The sequence below is a fragment of the Lathyrus oleraceus genome, chromosome 3, assembly GCF_024323335.1.
Source record: "Lathyrus oleraceus cultivar Zhongwan6 chromosome 3, CAAS_Psat_ZW6_1.0, whole genome shotgun sequence".
Classification (NCBI taxonomy): Eukaryota; Viridiplantae; Streptophyta; class Magnoliopsida; order Fabales; family Fabaceae; genus Lathyrus; species Lathyrus oleraceus.
This window is the reverse complement of record NC_066581.1, coordinates 243,704,488-243,724,525: the sequence shown is the minus strand read 5'-3', so window position 1 is coordinate 243,724,525 and position 20,038 is coordinate 243,704,488. Positions and strand designations below refer to the sequence as shown.

The following is a 20,038-nucleotide window of genomic DNA, read 5'->3' as shown; positions in this document are numbered from 1 at the left end:
TGGTCCATTCCGGTGAATGGACTTCCATATAGCAAGTTAAGAGTTCCCGTCTTCATTTCGGCTTGCCTTCCCTCGTGGTTGGCAAACTGAGCTGTATTCCTCGGACTGTTGACACATGGTGTGGAAACGGGCGGTGGTGGTGGTGGATCCATGATAGGTGTGAAAGGTGGTGGTTTTGTTGTAGAAGAACCTTCTCCTTGTTCTTGTCGTTGTCTAGCTTGTTGCCTCCTTTGTCTCGTTCTACTATTCAGTCTTGCGGTTCTTTCGATCTCGGGATCAAAAAGAAGTTGGTCCTCAGGAACCTGCCCTCGCATAAAACGAAAGTTGCACACTAAACCAAACAAATTAACAAGCACAAGTCAAAAATTCGAGAGTTAAAAAATTAAGCAACTCTTGCGATGCTCGCAATATCAATTCACAATCCCCGGCAACGGCGCCATTTTGTTGGTAAAGGGTTAGAGTATCGGGGTTTGTTATCGTCTCCACAGGGATTATGTGATATTGCCTCCGTTCGACAGTTGTTAAGTTCTTAACTTATCGTAACAAGGGGGTTTTAGTTTTAGGTCACAGTAGCTTGCATAAAAAGTAAGAAATTGCGGTAAAAGTTTTGGTTTTTACGATTTGAGAAAGATTGTCAAAGTTAGGGTTCGACGATCACTTTGCATGCATATGTCCGATCAAACAAAACTCATAAACTCCATTATATGATAAACACATCCACAAAGTCCTCCCAATGTGTTTATCTCTAACACACATTGTGGGTTTTCCCATTTTGATCCATTGTTGATCTCTCACACAATCTATCAAAATGACAACTTTTAGGTTTAACTTTTTTAGTGAACAAACTCATTCATTACTATCTCTAGCTAAAGAACAAGGATGGATGAAAACCTAGGTAAAGAGTTGGAAAACATCTCTCGATCATAAACCAACACAAAGAGTTATCAATAAAACAAGGTTTTCACCATATATTCATCATCAAAGAGTTTACAAATGAAGATCATCCCATATTCATACAAAGCTTATGATCATCTACATCTAACCTTGACAAAATGAAGGACTTAGCTACTCATTTTCATGGTAGCTTGGTCAACAAGTTTCGGTCGAAGGTTGATCAACATCCGAGTCGAAGAATCGAGATTGGATGGGAATCCACCTTCTTTTTGTGAAATATTATCAAGAGAAGAAGAAAAATGAGAAAATGGGTTTCTAGGTTACAAAAAATGATCCCAAGAAAATGCTGAAAAATATCTAAGTGTAAAAGTTCTCTGTCCTTTCCAAAAAGTAGCCCATGCTACTTATAGTACTGGTTACTGAGTTGTCATGCTCGCTAGGCGAGCAGAATGGTTCGCCTAGCGAGCCCCAAAATAGGCCACCAGAAGTGCCTGCGTCCAGAGGAATCATCCAAGTCCAGTTTGCATATGTTCGCTAGGTGAAGCCTTCGCTGCTCTTATTCGCTCCAACGAGCCTTGATGATTTTGCTACTGGAATTGCTCGCTACCTGCTCGTTGGATGCTCGCCTAGCGAGTAAGTGATAGCTTTGGTTCTATCCAAGTCTGGGAGTGTTCGCTACTTCCCTCGCCACAGCGAGTTTTGATCATTTTGCTACTGTAAAATTCTGGGAGTGTTCGCTGGCATCTCGCTGAGTGCTCGCCTAGCGAGCACTTCGCTACCTCACTCGCCTAGCGAGCTTGCTGATGTTTGCATTCTTTCTTGGTTCCTTTGCCATCTTTCTTGTGCCTTCGTTTTCTACTCTTTCATGCCTAATTCCTGCACAATAACACACAAATTAAAGGTACCAAGATCATTTCACATTGTATTGCAAATCATCAGAAGCAAGGGCAGTTTCGAACACTTTTTCTACAAAAAGGAGTGAAAGATGCCCACATTTGATAGCTCATATAAACACACTTTGGCATCTAACAGATAGCAGAGTTGTGTATCATTTGGGAGTGCATCTCGTTTGGGTTAGGGTGGTAGTCTCCAGTTAAACTACCCCAAAAGTAATCTAGGTCGACGTCATCGATTAATTCCTCCTGGCGGGTAGTGAAAACAAATGGGCCACTAGGAAATCCTAGGAGGTGAGTAAGGTCTCTACGGTTATAAGTGAAGTCCATACTAAACACCCTAAAGGAAATCAACCCTTTGTTGAGTCCATAACCATGCTCGGGGTTGTAAACTAGGGAGCTAAGGAATTCTAGGGTGAGTTCACGGTATGTGACAAACCTTCTCTTAATAGCAACATTCTCCCATCCTAGCTGGTTAAACATAAACAAGATGTTATCTCGGATACCTAACCTATCCATGGTAGGTCCATCATAATATATGGATAAAGCCATATCCTTTTGAGCTAAATAATCATAGCGCCTTCTCTGAACTATGTCTCTGAAAACTGTATCTACTGGTTGCATGATGAAAGTTAGTTACTAACTAGTTATATTTCGCCTGTTAATCAGTATCCAATGTTTCTAAGTTAGTAACTAGAAGCAACAAGTATATTACTGCATAGAATCAGTGAAAGGGAGCAAAATACAGATAAAAGTCAAAGAAGGGAAATGCTTAAAAACAAAGATAACAAATTTAAAAAAAGGCGGGTTGTCTCCCACTAAGCACTTTGTTTAACGTCGTAAGTTCGACAGTAACATTACGATATACTAGTTGTGGGGTTGAGCGGGCAGCTCTATAAGTCTTAGACTATTTGGATAGTCTCTGTTGTCGATACTATGATAATGTTTTAATCGCTGCCCGTTTACCATAAACGGTTCACTATTTCGACCTTTGATTTCTATCGCATCGCTTTTAAAGACTTTTGTGATTTCGAAAGGGCCTGACCACCTAGATTTAAGTTTTCCCGGAATAAGCTTAAGTCTCGAATTAAATAATAGCACTATGTCGCCGACATTAAACTCTTTCCTAGATATACATTTATCGTGCCATTTTTTGGTTCGTTCTTTGTATATCTTGGCATTCTCATAGGCGTCTAGTCGAAGTTCTTCCAATTCGTGAATGTCCAAAATTTGCTTCTCACCTGCGGAAGTATAATTTAGATTTAGGGTCTCAATTGCCCAATAAGCTTTGTGTTCTAATTCCACAGGGAGATGACATGATTTACCATAGACTAATTTAAAGGGTGTGGTCCCTATTGGGGTCTTGTAGGCTGTCCTATAGGCCCACTGAGCTTCGTTTAGTTTAGATGACCAGTCTCTTCTAGATATTCTGATAGTCTTTTCTAGAATTTGTTTGATTTCTCTATTCGAAACCTCGACTTGCCCACTGGTTTGTGGGTGATAAGGTGTTGCTACACGGTGTCAGACTCCATTCTTCAGAAGAAGTTTTCCAAAGATATTCAATATGAAATGGGAGCCACCGTCACTAACGACTAGTTTTGGCATACCAAATCTAGGAAAGATTATGTTCTTGAACAACTTAATCACTACTCATGTGTCATTTGTCGGAGAAGCTACGACCTCGATCCATTTCGAAACGTAATCGACAACTACGAGTATGTACTTATTACCAAAAGAAGACGAGAATGGTCCCATGACGTCAATCCCCCACACATCAAAGACTTCCACTTCTAAGATGCATGTCTGTGGAATTTCATCGCGTCTTGAAACGTTACCAGTGCGTTAGCATCTGTCGCAACTTATAACCGCATTATGGACATCTTTCCATAGAGTATGCCAAAAGATGCCCGATTATTAGATCTTAGCACAAGTTTTTGATGTGCTTGCGTGCCCATCATAGGGGGAGGAATGGCAATGAGAGATTATGTCGTCTATTTCATCCTCAGGAACACATCGATGGAAGATATCGTCGGTACCTCTTTTGAAAAGCAGAGGTTCATCCCAGTAGTATTGTTTTAGATCATGAAAGAATTTCTTCTTTTGTTGGTATGATAGGTCTGGTGGAAGTACTCCAATAGCTAGGTAGTTGACAAAATCAGCATACCATGGCAGAGTTGCATTCGCATGAATTTCTTCCACGGATTCTTCTATTTCGGTATCATTTAAGGTTAGTTCAGACATGTAGCTTTCCATTTGGGCTATAAGTCGTTCGTAAGGGAAATCATCATTGATTGGAATTTGTTCAGGCTTATTCCCTTCGATTTGTGATAAGTGGTCTGCTACTACATTTTCGGTACCCTTCTTATCTTTTATCTCTAAGTCAAATTCTTGTAAGAGTAGGATCCATCTTAAGAGTCTTGGTTTGGCATCCTTCTTACTTAGCAAATATCTAATAGCGGCGTGGTCGGTATAGATAATGATTTTCTCTCATACTAAGTAGGAATGGAATTTGTCTAAAGCGAACACAACGGCTAGAAGTTCCTTTTCAGTGGTGGCATAGTTCATTTGGGCAGGATCTAATGTTCTACTTGCGTAGTAGATAACATGAAGTTTTTATCCTTTCTTTGTCCTAGCACTACGCCTACGACATAATCACTCGCATCACACATGATTTCGAAAGGTAATCTTCAGTCAAGTGGTTGCATGATAGGTGCGGTGATTAAAGATGTTTTTAATTGCTCAAACGCTGTTAAACATTTCTCATCAATGATAAAGTCAGCGTCCTTCATTAATAAACCAGTAAGTGGTTTGGTAATTTTCGAGAAATCTTTGATAAAGCGTCGGTAGAAACCAGCGTGTCCTAAAAAGCTTCGTATTTCTCGTACAGTTTTCGGAGGTTGAAGATTCTCTATGATTTCGATCTTAGCTTTGCCTACTTCAATTCCTTTATCAGATACTACGTGTCCTAACACGATTCCTTGTTGGATCATGAAATGGCATTTCTCCTTGTTCAAGACGAGATTCACCTTTACGCATCTTTCAAGTACCATTTCAAGGTTTGGTAGACATCCTTCAAAGCTCTGAATGTCGTCTATAAAGTCAGCGAAGATTGACATCATGCATCTTTGGAATGTTGCGGGAGCGTTGCATAGTCCAAATGGCATTCGTCGGTAAGCGAATGTACCATAAGGGCATGTGAAGGTTGTCTTCTCTTGGTCGTCAGAATGGATAGGAATTTGAAAGAATCCTGAATAACCGTCTAGATAGTAGAAGTGGGAATGCTTAGCCAATCATTCAAGCATTTGATCAATGAAAGGCAGAGGAAAATGATCCTTTCAAGTGGCTTTATTTAGTTTTCTATAATCGATGCACATTTTACTTCCAGTCACAACTCTTTATGCTATAGATTCTCCCTTCTCGTTCTTAACAGCTGTAACACCCCTTTCATGGGTACTACATGAACGGGGCTAACCCATTGACTATCAGAGATCGGGTATATGATTCCAGCATCTAATAACTTCTTTACTTCATCCTTGACTACAGTACTTAAGATTAGGTTGATCTTTCTCTAGTGTTCTCTAGAGGTTTTACAATCTTCCTCTAGCATAATGTGATGCATATAGATAGAAGGACTTATTCCTTTTAGGTCAGCGACGTTGTAGCCTAACGCGGTTGGATATTTTCTTAAGACATCTAGTAACTTTTCAGTTTCCATCTGTCCCAAGTCAGCGTTAACTATTACTAGTCTTTTGAGTTCAGTGTCTAGGAATTCGTATCTTAGGTTCTTTGGTAGTGTTTATAATTCTAAGTCTGGTTTCTTCGGGCATGGCATGTGGTTGGGTGTAAGTGCTAAGCATTCGCTTAGACTGTCATTTTGGTATGGTTCACGCCAATTATCATCTTCAAAGATTGGAGGGATTTGGATTTTCCTTATATCAGAATATGTGGTTTCTTGCATCTCCATCTCTCTTACGCACTCGTCTATGACATCAAGTAGATAACATGTATCGTCTATAGCTGGCGCTTGTAAGAATTGTGTCAAGATGAATTCAACCTTTTCTTCTCTAACTTCAAATGTTAGCTTACCTCTTTTCACGTCTATTATGGCTCCGGCGGTGGCTAAGAACGGCCTTCCTAATATAAAAGGTGTACTGGCATCTTCTTTGATGTTCATGATTATGAAGTCTGTAGGAATTTAGAATTGTCCTACATGTACTGGGACATTCTCTAGTATACCAACAGGATATTTGATTGAGCGGTCAGCTAGTTGAACAAACATCTTGGTTGGTCTTAGTTCTCCCATGTTGAGCCTTTTACAAATGGTTAAGGGCATTACACTAATGTTGGCTCCTAGGTCACATAGAGCTTTGTCTATGACGAACTTTCTAATGACACAGGGTATGGAGAAACTACCTGGGTCTTTTAGTTTGGGAGGCATGTTATTTTGGATTATTACACTACACTCAGCGGTAAGTGTAACTGTTTCATTATCCTTAATCTTTTTCTTATTGGATAGGATCTCTTTAAGAAATTTGGCATATGAGGGCATTTGTGTAATGGCTTCTGTAAAGGGAATTGTAATGTTTAGTTGCTTCAGAAGTTCAATAAATTTCCTAAATTTCCCTGCAGTTTTAGAATTTGCGAGTCTTTGAGGATACGGAATGGGTGGTTTATAAGGTGGTGGAGGCACATAAGGTTTTTCTTTCTCTTCAGCCTCTCGGGTATTATCTTTCTTCTCCTCCGATTCACTTACCTTCTTAGTTGTTGTTTTGTCTGGTTTTTGGTACATGGCAAGATTTTGGAGTCTTGGGTCTACGGGTCCGTCTAGTTCTTTTCCACTCCTCAATATAATGGCATTTGCATGTCCTTTTGGATTAGGTTGCGGCTGTCCAGGAAATGTGCCAGTGGGAGCGGCAATAGATGCTTGCTGTTGAGCCACTTGTGAAATCTGTGTTTTAAGCATTTTGTTGTGGGTGGCTAAGGCGTCTACTTTGCTCGCTAATTGTTTAAGTTGCTCACTAGTATGTATGTTTTGGTTCAAGAAGTCTTTGTTTGTTTGAGCTTGGGTAGCTATGAAGCTTTCCATCATTAGTTCAAGGTTAGACTTCCTAGGCATGTTAGGAGCATTATTAGTTGGCTTTTGATATCTAGGCGGAACAGCGGGTGCTTGGCCAGGTGCATACAGGGCGTTGTTATTCTTATATGAAAAGTTGAGATGGTTTTTCCAACCTGGGTTGTATGTATTCGAATAAGGGTTTCCTTGTGCGTAATTTACTTGATCGGTTGGGACTCCTGCCAATATCTGACATTCTGGTGCAATGTGTCCAAGAGTTCCACATAACTCACAGTTTGGAGTCACGACAGTCACGGTGGCTGTGGGTGGTATGGTCAAGTTATCTAACTTTTGAACAAGGGCATCTACCTTTGCATGGACGTGGTCAAGGCTACTGATTTCGTACATTCCACCTTTTGTTTGGGACTTTTCTACTAGAGTTCTTTCACCTCCCCATTGGCAATGGTTTTGGGCCATGTTTTCAATGAGTTGATAGGCTTCGTTGTATGGCTTGTCCATAAGTGCACCGCTCGCGGCAACGTCTACTGTCAGTCTTGTGTTATACAGAAGCCCATTGTAAAATGTGTGAATGATCACCCAGTCTTCGAGACCGTGATGTGGACATATCCTCATCAGAAGACTGCGATTGATGGTACTAAGTTGTCATCTTGTGAGCGAGTACTTGGCATACAATCGGGGGAAATAAGGGAAAGGAGATTAGATTTTTTACCTTAGTCTATACCGTGCAACGAAAGAATCGCACTATTTGACTAAATCAGGTCCCCGACAACGACGCCAAAAACTTGATACGTCTCCTGACTGTATATAGAATATAGTCTACCGGGTACTTGACTGCAAGTGCACAGTCTAGTCATTTTAGTTTTAAAAGATATCGAATCCACAAGGACCGATGGTCAAACTAATGCTACCGACGTTACTATGTTTAGCTAAGGGAATGATTTTTAGAAGTTTGGTTGAAGAAAATTAAATTTAAGGGAAGTTAAGTCTTAAGAAAATATAAATAGGAGAATATCAGTATGCAACACATTAATCGTCAGGGATTCGATAAGTCACCGGTGTATAATTTAAGCACTAAATATCTTTCTGTAGAAAATACTTATTTAAAAGGCTTTATCTCACACTCTCGTGATTGTTGATTCGGACTATACCTTTAAGTCAGAATGTACGCTTTCGCTGTCCCATTTGAAGTTAAAAATACTTTTTGAAAATAAATAAGTTCTAATTGCTTTTAAAGTGCTCTCGCTGTTTTTAAAATCAATGCCTAGTTTTTACTATCTAGTTCGACCCTCACGCTCTCGCGATTGTCGGTTCTCACCTTAGTTAATTTCCCACTCTCGTGGCAAAATCGTATTAAATAGCTTCTCACTCTTTTGACAAAGTTAATTAAATTTAAATTAAAAACCACAGCCAAAAATATTGTTTGAGAAAAGAAGTTTTACACCGATTATTATTAAATCCTGTCTAACTAAATTGTTTACATACTGATACCGGTAGTTTAGCCGGACATGTTAAATAACGCAAACACAGACGAACATAAAAAGATCAACAATAAAGCAAACATAATTATAATAATAAAGCAATAACAATAGTAATTGAATAAAAACCTGGAAATTGGATTAATAGAATACGCCGAATCTTGAAGTACTTGAGCAATCCTCCACAGGTCGGTAGGATTCTGCTTCTTCGAAATAATTTCTTAAACTAAATTAAATAAATTGTAGTAGTTCCCCAGTGTAAGAAACTACTACTTTGGCTAAATGAGAAACTGAAAGGGAAAAGGGAAAATCAAAGCTCTGAACGGTAAAAGAAAATAATGTTGCTGAAGATAAATAAAAGAAAAAAAAATAGGATTGTTGTGGAAAAATTAAAATGCAGAGTGGCTTCAGAGACAAAAATTCAGCGTGTCCGTAGGTTTCCCACTTCCATCCTTTTATACTCCTCATTAGGTCTTGGCAGTTGAGAGAAATAAGGGTGACTTGGTTGAGTGAGGAATCTACGGGAAAATGGCTGAGGAACGAGAAATAAGGGTCTGGTGGATCACTTCTGTTGACAGATTCAAAGCGCTGATTTTTGGCCGCATGACGTTCGTGATGGGCCTGTGACGGTCGTGATAGGATGGGCATGACGGTCGTGACAGGCTTTGTGACGGTCGTCACATGCACATAATTTGTATTCTCTGCTTTTCTGCTGTTTGCTCTTCTGTTTCTTCTTCTTTTCCTTCCTTTTCTATACTTTGCTCATTTAAGCATGGGAATTGTAATACCTACAAAAATAACTCGAATACTTACGGAATAATCGGAATATAAATGAAAGTGATACGATTTTTGAGTGTAAATTAAGGCAAATATACAATGTATTTTCACGGTATCATTGTGTTTGAGCTTGAGACTGGGCTGGTTATGTCTAAGCCTGAGATTGTTGTGTCTCAAATTGAGTTGATTGCGTCTGAGCTTGATTTCCATGAGTCTGAGCCTGAGACTATTATGTTTGAGACTGGGCTGGTTGTGTCTAAGATTGAGCTTAAGTTCCCTGATCCTTAGACTGAGTTGGTGGATACTTGCAAGTAAGCTTGTTATGACTAGTTTTTTTGCACTTACTGCATTTAATATGTAGTCCAGTCCTCCTCATTTTGTGATTAGAGCCATCAACCTCACCTTGCTCCAAATTCCTTTTCTTTTTTAGCCTTCCTAGCATTTTTCTAAAAACTAATGGCTGCACATCATTATAGATTGTCCTTTCCCATAGGTTGGAGCCATTAACATGGTAGATGATATGGTTGTATACCTCGTGATATTTTCCTTTTTGTACATATCTGGTATGTAACTCTCTACCTTGAAATGTCTGCTTTTCATGGAAGAAATTGCATGCACACATGGCAAGGCTGTCAGCTGCCATTTCCTACACTATTGAAGGCCTCCAACATGTTATTCAACACGCTATCACACTTAGAGGTTGTCTTGAATTGAGATTTGCTCTAAAACCTATGAGGTGTTTTCATGATGTGCTTGAACGCTTCCTCATTAACATCTCTCATTTCTCTCATTTCCCTTTTCCAAGATTGTGAATATGTTGACTTAGCATCTTTCCATATAATCTCTTTTAACTTCTTTCTAGGAAATCTCTTCCTAAAATTATTGTACAAATGGCGTACGTAAAACATCTATTCCACGCCCGATAAAAGCTCATCCATAGCTGACAAGAGACCATAACAAATAAATACAAGAGATTCATTATCACAAATTCAAAACATTATAATCATGGACAAAATAAATATAAGAGATTAATTATCACAAGTTTAATACCTTCTGTTGGTCTGATATGAAGGTATATGTACAACATTGGTTATAGTTCTAGAAATCATGTCCAACTGTCCTTTGTTTCACCTTCAACAATTGCAAAGGCTATTGGCATCATTTGGTCGTTTGGATTTCTTTCTATGGCTTCCAATATTTGCCCTCCACACAGACCCTTAAAAAAACAGCCATCAAGCCCAATTATAGGTCTACATAATTTGAAACTCTCTTTGTAAGTTGCATAATAAATGTAGATCCTTTGGAAGTGAGACATACTATCACTTACATTATCTGGAACAGGTTGAACATTAATCTTGATAGTTGAACCAGGGTTTATTTTAAGGATTTCATGTGCATAATCATAAATTATTGTATATTGTTCTAGAAAGGAGACATCAACTAATCCTCTTGTTGCACACCTAACACTAATAGCCTTAGTCTTGCTTACACCAACATTCAATTTCCTTTGGGCTTTTTCCTTGATGTCCCTGATTTTCAGATTTGGATTATCTTTCAAAGATTTTTGAATTCTTTTACTTAACCATTTTGTAGTCATGAGCTTCATATTATATGATCCACTACAATTATGCTTATCCACTAATTTCCTCAATTTCCAAGAATCTTCATATGGTAACTTGCCACAGTATGCATTCCAATCACACCCTTCTTTACATATCACTCTTACCCTTTGTTTATCATTTTTAGAGAACCTCAAATCCCTTCCTAACTGAACTGCATATGAAGTAATTGCCTCCTTAAAATCATTCTTTGCTGCAAAATAGGTTCCTAATTCCCATTTGTAATCTAACATGTTTTGGGGCATTTTGAAAACATGATACTTCTTCCTATGACAGTTACTTTCATCATCAGTTTCACACCCACTCTCCAATTCCTCACTAGCACATTCATATTCCTCACTATGTTTTTTGTCTTTACCTTCTGCCTCTTTGTCATAACCCAATAGATGTGTAATATCCTCTTCCACTAAACCATCATTGTCTTCATTTGAGTATTGAAAGACAACATCTAAGGTATTGTCATACTAGAAACTCACATCATCACTATCACTCATATCATCAACCCCATTAACGTCAACATGATTATCTCCTACCTCACCCCCACTCATATCCTCAGCCCCATTAACATCAACATTATTATCTCCTACCTCACCCTCACTCATACCCTCAGCCCCATTAACATCAACATTAATATCTCTTACCTCACCCTCACTCATTCCTCAGCCTCATTAACATCAACATGTGTGCCTCCAACCTCAGCCTTATTCAAGTCACTTACACCATCTGCTTTACAATTGAGAACTTCTTCAACCAGTTTTTCAATCATATCTTCAGTTTCATCAACATTAACTACAACCTTATTTATGTTTTCAGTTTCATCCTCTATAGGTCCATCCTAATAATCAAGTTGAGAAACTGAATGTTGCACATACAAATAAACACTCTTATGTACCTTACATAAATCAACTATTTCTTAGGCACCTTTATCATCACTCAAAGTAAACAAACCAATTGTTGGGTCCTTGTATATTACTGTTCCAGATTTGTCATATCCCAGTTCTTTAACAATCCCTAACACCTCAAAATAACTCCACTTATCAACATCACACTTCACCTTAGCAACTGAACCCCCATAACTTAACTCATAATCATCTCCGGAAAAAACCCCATGGTGTATAACTACGTGCACGTATTCATCCATAATATACCTAAAAATTACAATATTTTGAATCAGGAACATAAAACCCTAAATCCATGACAAACCCTAAAATGCAAACCCAGATGAACCCTAAAATAGAATTGAGCGAAGATTAAAAAGAACATTACCATTATTCTCTTCAGAAATCACTTTTGTTCGTGCTTTCTTCGTTCTTCAGCGGTTTACTTTCTTCGTTCTTCAACGGTTAGTCGTTCTACAGAGTGAAGTTTGAAAGAACTTTAGAGAAATGTGAGAAAGATGAGAAATCTGGGTTTGAGAGAACTTCAAAGAAATGTGAGGTTTTATGTATTACATTGCCAGGTCATCATAAACTAATACACGTGTGTGCCACCTTTGCATCTAAATTGACTTTGACTAATATTTTGGACGGTAAGGATAAACATGAACCACTTTGAATAACGGAGGAATCAAAATGTTCATTTTTTAAAATTAAGGGACCAAAATGAACCCTACATAAAACATAAGGGATGAAAAAGGTATTAACACCTACACAAAATAAAATGAATTAACACTTAAAACATACTCCCTCCGGCTTATAATAAGTGTCTCATTTGCACTTTTTCCAATCTCAAAATAAATGTCTCTTTAGAATATCAATATAACATTTATTTTTTTCCACTATTATATCCCTATTTATTAACTTTCATTATTTTCAACTATTTCATTAACTATAATAAATAACGGTATTTTAGTAAATGATATTAATTTTATCGTTAAAATCAACCGATCTAATCATTTTCTTAAGAAGCGCACAGAGCTCAAATAAGACAATTATTATGAGACAGGAGAGTATCTAAGAGATTACAACCATCAAAACAATATCATCTAGTGCATATATCATAACACAAACATCACTATCAGTTTTAAGTGACTCCCACACATGTTGTACTTCATTATCCCCATTCGCGATGTTGAACACCGAAACAAATCTATAAGTTATTCCAATTTTTTCACCCTGTTTAATTTATCCGTCTAACCAACATATCAAGTTCCTCTTAAGATGCTCAACACTCTGAATGTTCCAAAAATACATCTCCATCGTAGGCTTGAAAATCGAATAACAAATATACTCATCTCTTTAATAATCATGTTAAAAGAAATAAAGAAAAACTAGGTATGGACAATGGTGGAGAATGAAATACCTATTTATAAAAAATACAAATACATGTAAGCATCAAAACCTATCGGCGTCTTCTCTTAATCATACAACAGTGACATCAATGGAAATGTCGCATTGATGGTGCATGCATCAACGTGTACGACACTAATGTGCCTTTTTGAATGTTTGCCCCAATTTGAGTGACTTCTCCTCTTTATTGCAATTTTTTTATTTAAAATATAGATATTTTAATATATTGTGGAAAAGAATATTATTGTGATAATAAAATTGAAAATCATGCTTATTATAAGAGGAAAAAAAAATCTATAATCAAAAGAAGCTTGAAGTAAAGAGACCTATCATTGCTAGCTGTAGCTTAGATTTGTGGCTACCATTATTCTATTTCTCGAATACAGTTAAAGAGATTGAATTAATAGCCTCTAATGTTAGAATGATCAATTATGAGTGCCTCTCTTGAATGGCCAGTATTCGATCACACTTTAGAGCACCCAAAAGCAAAATTCAAATTCATACTTTATTAGAGATAATGACAGACAGAAACATACCAAGATTAAATTAACAAAAGTTAAATTACACAGCTAACATACCAACAAAGTGACCATGTAGTAGTATTTTAATAAAGTTTTGTCTTTGCACGGCGTGCATTCTTTCATTACCCAACACTAATCATGTTGGTCAAAACAAGTGTCTTATTTTCCATCATTTCACATGGAACAATCCTAACTATTGTGTTTAAATCATCGTCATCTTAATTGTATAGTTGACTCAATTCATTAATTTATGGTCCACGTTTCATTCTTAAATATCAATATTACAAACTAAAAAAATATCTATACAATTTCCACGGTTGGTAGTAATCTAGAAGATAAAAATTTCCCAAATGAATCCTTCAAGTGTTGATAACAAAAACAAGATGTTATCTTCTACATAGAAGCAACAGCTATAACTTCCTATAGACAAAACGTAAAGAAGAAAAAAAAGCCAAAATCACCAATTACATAGAAGCAACAGCTAAAAAACACCAGAGTGATAAAAGAATACAAAAAATTGGATTGAATTGAATCACTATAGTTGCTAACTACTACAAACATTGAACTGTTGAAGGAGAGAAAGAAACAAGTACATGATCGATCTCAAAGACCAAACCTTTTTAACACACCAACAGCTCTGAAACAGATCTTCACTTGAGACCGTATGAAGTGACCGTCGTAACGAAATTCTGAATTCTGGCCTATACAACCAATGAGGTATCCTGCATTAATGAATGAAAAATTCAATCAACCATACTTCAATATAAGTTCCCAACAAACATATACTGTTTAGTGAGTGTGAATGTCTAACCTTTGTTGTCAAGTTTGAAACAGCCATGTTAAACTTTTCTCTAGTTTTAGTACCGGCCACGTTTCCTGCTTTCGCCACCTTGCTAAAAGCACCCGTTAGCCATGATGTTCCGGCAGTCACGTATCTGGATGCAAAAAGTTTATCATCATCAACATTCAAAAATAATATACAACATCAGATCAAATTCAACCACAAGGTCCCGTGTATATGTGACATAACATTTCTCTCCAACTCCAGAAATATAGAAACATGAACCTCGACATTTTGGTATGAAACAAACCTGCTTGTTTTGACAGCTGATCCAGTATCGTTCAACTTCCTCTCGGCTGCAAATATTGCTGCCATTGTTTTATCTGAAACATGTAGCCTCTGATCCACAGATTTCACTTTCTCATTCACTACAGAGAGTCCAACTGTCAATTTCTCGGTCAGTCCAACTCTCTTGTCAAATGAACTGACCTTTGCTGATGCATTGGCAGTCAATTGATGCTTCTCATCAAATGCTTTAGCTTTGTTCACGGCATCTTGTTTTATAGCTGATCCTTTTGCCAGCATATTCGTAACTACATCTTGTGCTTTACTAAGATATACTCTTCCGCCGGGTTTCTCCTCCTGAAATAGGTAACAAATCTTCAGGAAATGATTTCATAAAAATGATTCCGTAACCTTTTTAGCCAACTCCATAGGAAAACCAATCGGCAAAAATCTTTTAATTTTTTATTTTATTTTTGTTTTTACCTCGGAATTCAATGCGGCATCTTCAGAAGGAGCAATAGTTATAGAATACTCCCCTGCCCTTGCTTCCTACATAAATAACTTGCATCAATATGTGTACATATAATGTAAGATATACTGGTATTTGTTACACTTACTTGCATCTCACGATTTGCAACATAGTTCTCAACTGGACTTATACTCACAATCTGGTCTACTATTGTTGCTCCCTGATATAACAACGATAAAAGTTTCACTCTCACAAACAAGCAGTTGACTTGATAATACTAAGGAAACATATAAGAGATAGAAACAGGTTCTACCAAATGAATCTTAGCATAAAGCCTAATTTACCAAAATACAAAGAACTTTGTACTTCCAAGTCTATATAAAAGAAGCCGTAAAAATACAAAATTGACATCAAGATTCTTGTGGATTTCAATCTCAGTTTCTTTCTATAGTAATGGCTTTCTGATTTTCAAAATGACCAACTCAAAACCAATCTTAAAAGTTCAAAAAAGTCAAAACGACACACTTAAGTGTCCAATTATCCTTCACAAAATTGCAATGAAACATTTTTTCCATCACGCAGAACAAACATAAATTATAAACAAAATGAAAACTTGTACCCTTTTGTCGATATAGTCGTCTTTTTTTCATAATGACTACTCCCAGTTTAGATTAGCTTCTCCCTTATAAGTACTTAACTCTTAACAAACAACTAATGCCCTTTAAAAATTTTGGCTACAAAGAAGTTGGATATTAGAGCTTCTAAAACAGTAAAACCGTCGAGATGCATAAACTAATTTCATCTTTTGCAAAAAGCTACTAGTATTAATTAGTTAGAAGGCTCATAATGATGATAGGATTATTATTATTTCAACTTAATTTCCTTATAATTTTTATTGAAAATCAATCCAAACAGACTCCAAAATTCAAACTTGATAATAAACAAGTTACCATCACAGCTTCAATAGCAAAATAATTAAGAGAAAAGAAACAATACCGATAACAACAACGCAATTTCAAGTGCTTTTGGATCTTTAAATGTCACAAACGCAGTCTTTGGTTTTCCATATTCTCTGCAACAAACATACACAAAGTATACAACAATAACATGAATTCAACTTTCTCAACAAACAAGTAAACAAAAGTGAAAAAACTGCAAGATTCAAGAGCAAAATTCGACCAACAGATAGTTCCAATCCAAAACAATAACTCAAAATTATAGAACAGAGATCATAAAGTTTATTATTTTCAATTACTTTTGTTAGGTAAAATAAGGAAAACAGATTAGTACACTGTGGCAGCACAATTTACGCAATAACCTCACAGAAATTCAACCCTAAACAAACATTTATATCATGAAATTACCCACCTTACGATCTGAATGTTTTCAATTTCTCCAGAAAATGAGAAGAATTCGTAAATCTCTCTCTCAGTAGCTAGATCTGAAAGTTGCTTCACTTGAACCGTCCTTGTCTGAAAAATTCAAGAAAAAAACAAAGTTACAAAAAAGAAGAAAAAAAAGGATTTTGAATTTGAAGAAGAAGAAGAAGTAGTAGAAGATTTAACCTGCATTATGATATGAGTAAATAGAAATAAGAGCGATTAAACCGAATAGGTTTTGAATTTTTGTGTGCTGTGTTCAAAAGTGACAGAAGAGAAAAGAGTTGGAGAGAGAGAGAGAGAGAATGTGTGAGAAGGCAAAGAATGTAATGATGATATGTACCTTGTGAAAGACCCAACATTGTAACAATGCTGGCACAATGCCAGTGACTCTTCCTGTAATTTCATAATTCCATAAATGTCCTCTTGCTTCTAAATAAATTCTACCCAATTACCTTTTTGTTATTTATTAATTAATAAATAAGGAAATATTTGGTCAAAAAAATAATAAAGATTAAGGAAATTTGTTAATGGAATATTTATGTTTTTTTCTTGGTCAAGACCTTGAATGTTATTTATGTTAACTAAGTAAGTACTATATAGATTGATTTCCTGAAAATGAAAATTGCTTTAATTATTTTGTTAGATTATATGTATGATTAAAATGTTTTATTTGTGCATTTATGATTTTTGAAATGTTTATTGAGTTTTTTATTTGTTTAATAAAATTTGACTAATTTACTAACGAGAGAGAGAATTGATAATATGACTCTCTTTCATGTATTGGTAATTTTTATGGAAATATTTTCTCTTAGTTACAATATCATCATGTGAAATCAAGGATGTTAAAAATTAATATGTGGTCTATAATGTGTCAATATTGGAGAGTGATTCAATGAGAAAATGAGATATTTTTAATGGAGAATTCTTTTTCTATGAATGAATATTCAACTTTTCAAAAAACTATAGTTGAAAATGATTTTTTTTGGATATAATTATATAGAAATAATTAAATTATTGAAATGGTTCACAATTACAATCATGGTCGGGTCATCTTCGATGGTGTATTATGGTATCATGAGTTTTATTTCATTTTTTTATACTTAAATGAATTTTAGTTTTTTTTCTTCATATAATTCAGTTATTTAATTTTCCTTTTTTTTCTTATTTAATTATTTATTAAATTGTCAGATGAGTTATTTAGCAACAGTATATTTATAAACGGTCTTTGAATCTTCAATTTAGTAAGCTCCAAAAGCTCAACTCACTTAAATTATTTGTACATTATAAAGGTGAGTTAAATTGATTCATTTAATTAATATTTATGTTCTAAATTGTTAAATTGAATGTGTTTGTCTTTGGATAGACGAGCATTTGATGCATCAATATAGAGTTAAGAAACTTTGATACATGACTCACCCTTTGAAAAAGAATTCGATCTTAAGAATGATAAAAATAAGTTTGGTATTTAATGTTAAATATGTAAAAAAAATTGTGTCAAAATAGTGTATTTGTATTTGATGGGTGTCGAAAGATGTTTTAAATTGTGTCGAATAGAGTCTGTATTTTGCTATATTTGATAGAAAGTAAAATATAGTCTGTCGAAGCATGTAGTTGTCAACAGAGTCGAATAGTTAACTTAGCTTAGTTTTAGTTGAGTTAGCTATTTTGTGATTACTTTGAATGCAAGTAATCTCTTCTATAAATAGAGAGAGGTTCTATTTCATATGTACTGAGTGTGAATAGCAAGTATTGTAATAGCTTTGTGTAGATTCTGAAATCACGGTTATGATTAACACACGTTATAATAAACACTTTGAGTGCAATTTGCATCACAATACATTCTTCTTCTTCCTCTAGAATTTCTTTTTTATCTCACTTTCAATTGTCTTGTTTTCTTCTTTCAATTTTCTATGTAGTGTAGAATCATCTTACAACTAGGGAGTGGTTGTTTCACCTAAGTAAAGGGTGAAGAACAAGAGGTGTGATCAATCAGAAAGATTGATTCTTCTTCATCAAGATTGATTCGGTTAACTTCAAGATTAGAGTTTTCCCAACATCTGATATCTAGAGCACTGACTGTGTGATCTTTGAGACACATTAAATCACGATGAACATGCGTTTTCCGACAAATCTTCCAATCTTGATTGGTAAGAATTATGAAAATTGGTGTAAGTAGATGAAGATTGTTTTCTGTTATCAAGATCTTTGGGATCTTGTGAAGAATGGAGTAACACCAATTGGAGAGAATGCTATGGATGAAGAAAAAAAAGGCCACACACAAATATTTAAAGAAGAAAGATTATAAGGCTCTCTTTTTAATCCATCAATGTGTTGATCTAGACAACTTTGAGAAAGTTGTTGATGTGGATTCAGCAAAGGAAGCATGAGACATCCGGGAAAAATCATTTGGAAGCGCTGAAGAAGTGAAGGGGGTGAAGTTACAAACTCACAAAAGATTGTATGAATTGCTCCAGATGGAAGACAATGAAAACATGATTGATTTCTTCACTAGAGTACCAAGACTGGTGAATCAAATCAAAACGTGTGGAGAAGTGTTGACATCAAAATTTGTAGTGTCAATGATTTTTAGGTCATTGGCTCTAAAATTCGATCATGTGGTAGTAGCCATAGAAGAATCGAAGGATTTGTCAAGTATACCAAAATAAGAGCTTCAAGGGACGCTTGAATCTCATGAACAAAGAATGGATGGAATAACTGCAATTAAGTCAAAGACTGGAGTGACTTTACAAGCTCAGTCGACTAAGAAAGACAAAGGAATATGGAATGGTAACAAGGTAAGAGGAAGTTACAATAATTTAACAGGTAGAGGAAACCATCAAGAGGGTAGTTCATCAAAATCAAAGACAATCTTTTAACCAAGGCAAACACATAGGTGGGGGTGCAGGTAGAGGAAGGGGCGATGGAAGAAAACGTGATAAAAGTCATATTCAGTGCTACAATTGTCAAAATTATGGCCATTATGCAAGTCAAGGTTGAGGAGGTAAGAAAGATCAAGAAAGTGATGCAAAGCTTGCAGAAGACGAAGCGATGCTAATGACCACAACAAAAGAAGAAGAAATATTTAAAGATCAATGGCATCTCGACTCAGGTTTTTCGTCACACATGAATGGAAGAAAATGTTGGTTTATCAACATAAGTCCCTCGTCGAAGAACAATTTAAAATTTGCAAAGGACAATACCCTATCTACCGAAGGTATTAATGATGTTCTGATCATGAGAAAGGATGGTAAACGATCAGTAGTTTCCAATGTGTTTTACATACCTGCCATGAAGAGTAATTTGCTAAGTATAGGTTAGTTGATCGAAAGGAATTACAAAGTATTGATTGAAGATAGAAGGATGAGAATGGTTTACTCAAGTAACATGTTAATCTTTAAGGCTCCTATGTTTCAGAATATAACCTTTAAGATTGAACTTGATGTGTTGGAACACAAGTGTCTGGCAACTGCAACTAGCAGAGATGAATGTTTATGGAATTACAGACTTAGTCACTTGAATTTTAATGACATTAGTAATATGAAGAGGAAGAGCATGGTTTCAGGCCTACTAGAAATTCATA

At 35.9% G+C, this 20,038-nt stretch overlaps 2 protein-coding genes across 2 annotated transcripts; both read right to left on the bottom strand.

The window, feature by feature from the left end:
* Window positions 1–10,218: 10,218 nt before the first annotated feature.
* Window positions 10,219–11,388, bottom strand: LOC127130666 (uncharacterized). Its single transcript, XM_051059637.1, has 2 exons — window positions 11,266–11,388; window positions 10,219–11,196 (listed from the first exon to the last, which is right to left on the bottom strand). The coding sequence occupies exons 1-2, from the start codon at window positions 11,386–11,388 to the stop codon at window positions 10,219–10,221; spliced, it is 1,101 nt and encodes a 366-aa protein (XP_050915594.1).
* Window positions 11,389–13,858: 2,470 nt separating this feature from the next.
* Window positions 13,859–16,838, bottom strand: LOC127126624 (binding partner of ACD11 1). Its single transcript, XM_051055576.1, has 8 exons — window positions 16,642–16,838; window positions 16,445–16,548; window positions 16,073–16,148; window positions 15,225–15,296; window positions 15,091–15,156; window positions 14,633–14,964; window positions 14,353–14,476; window positions 13,859–14,263 (listed from the first exon to the last, which is right to left on the bottom strand). Exons 1-8 carry the CDS (start codon window positions 16,645–16,647, stop codon window positions 14,243–14,245), a joined length of 801 nt encoding a protein of 266 aa, XP_050911533.1. The 5' UTR covers window positions 16,648–16,838; the 3' UTR covers window positions 13,859–14,242.
* Window positions 16,839–20,038: the final 3,200 nt, after the last annotated feature.

Excerpts from the sequence above, each read along its gene's own strand:
- LOC127130666 (XM_051059637.1), bottom strand. The coding sequence starts at position 11,388 with ATGAGTGAGGGTGAGGTAAGAGATATTAATGTTGATGTTAATGGGGCT. Across the intron at positions 11,197-11,265 it reads AGGATATGAGTGGGGGTGAG|TATGACAATACCTTAGATGT; the intron begins GTAGGAGATAAT and ends GTGAGTTTCTAG.
- LOC127126624 (XM_051055576.1), bottom strand. Across the intron at positions 16,149-16,444 it reads GAAAACATTCAGATCGTAAG|AGAATATGGAAAACCAAAGA; the intron begins GTGGGTAATTTC and ends TGTTTGTTGCAG. Across the intron at positions 14,264-14,352 it reads TTTCAAACTTGACAACAAAG|GATACCTCATTGGTTGTATA; the intron begins GTTAGACATTCA and ends TCATTAATGCAG.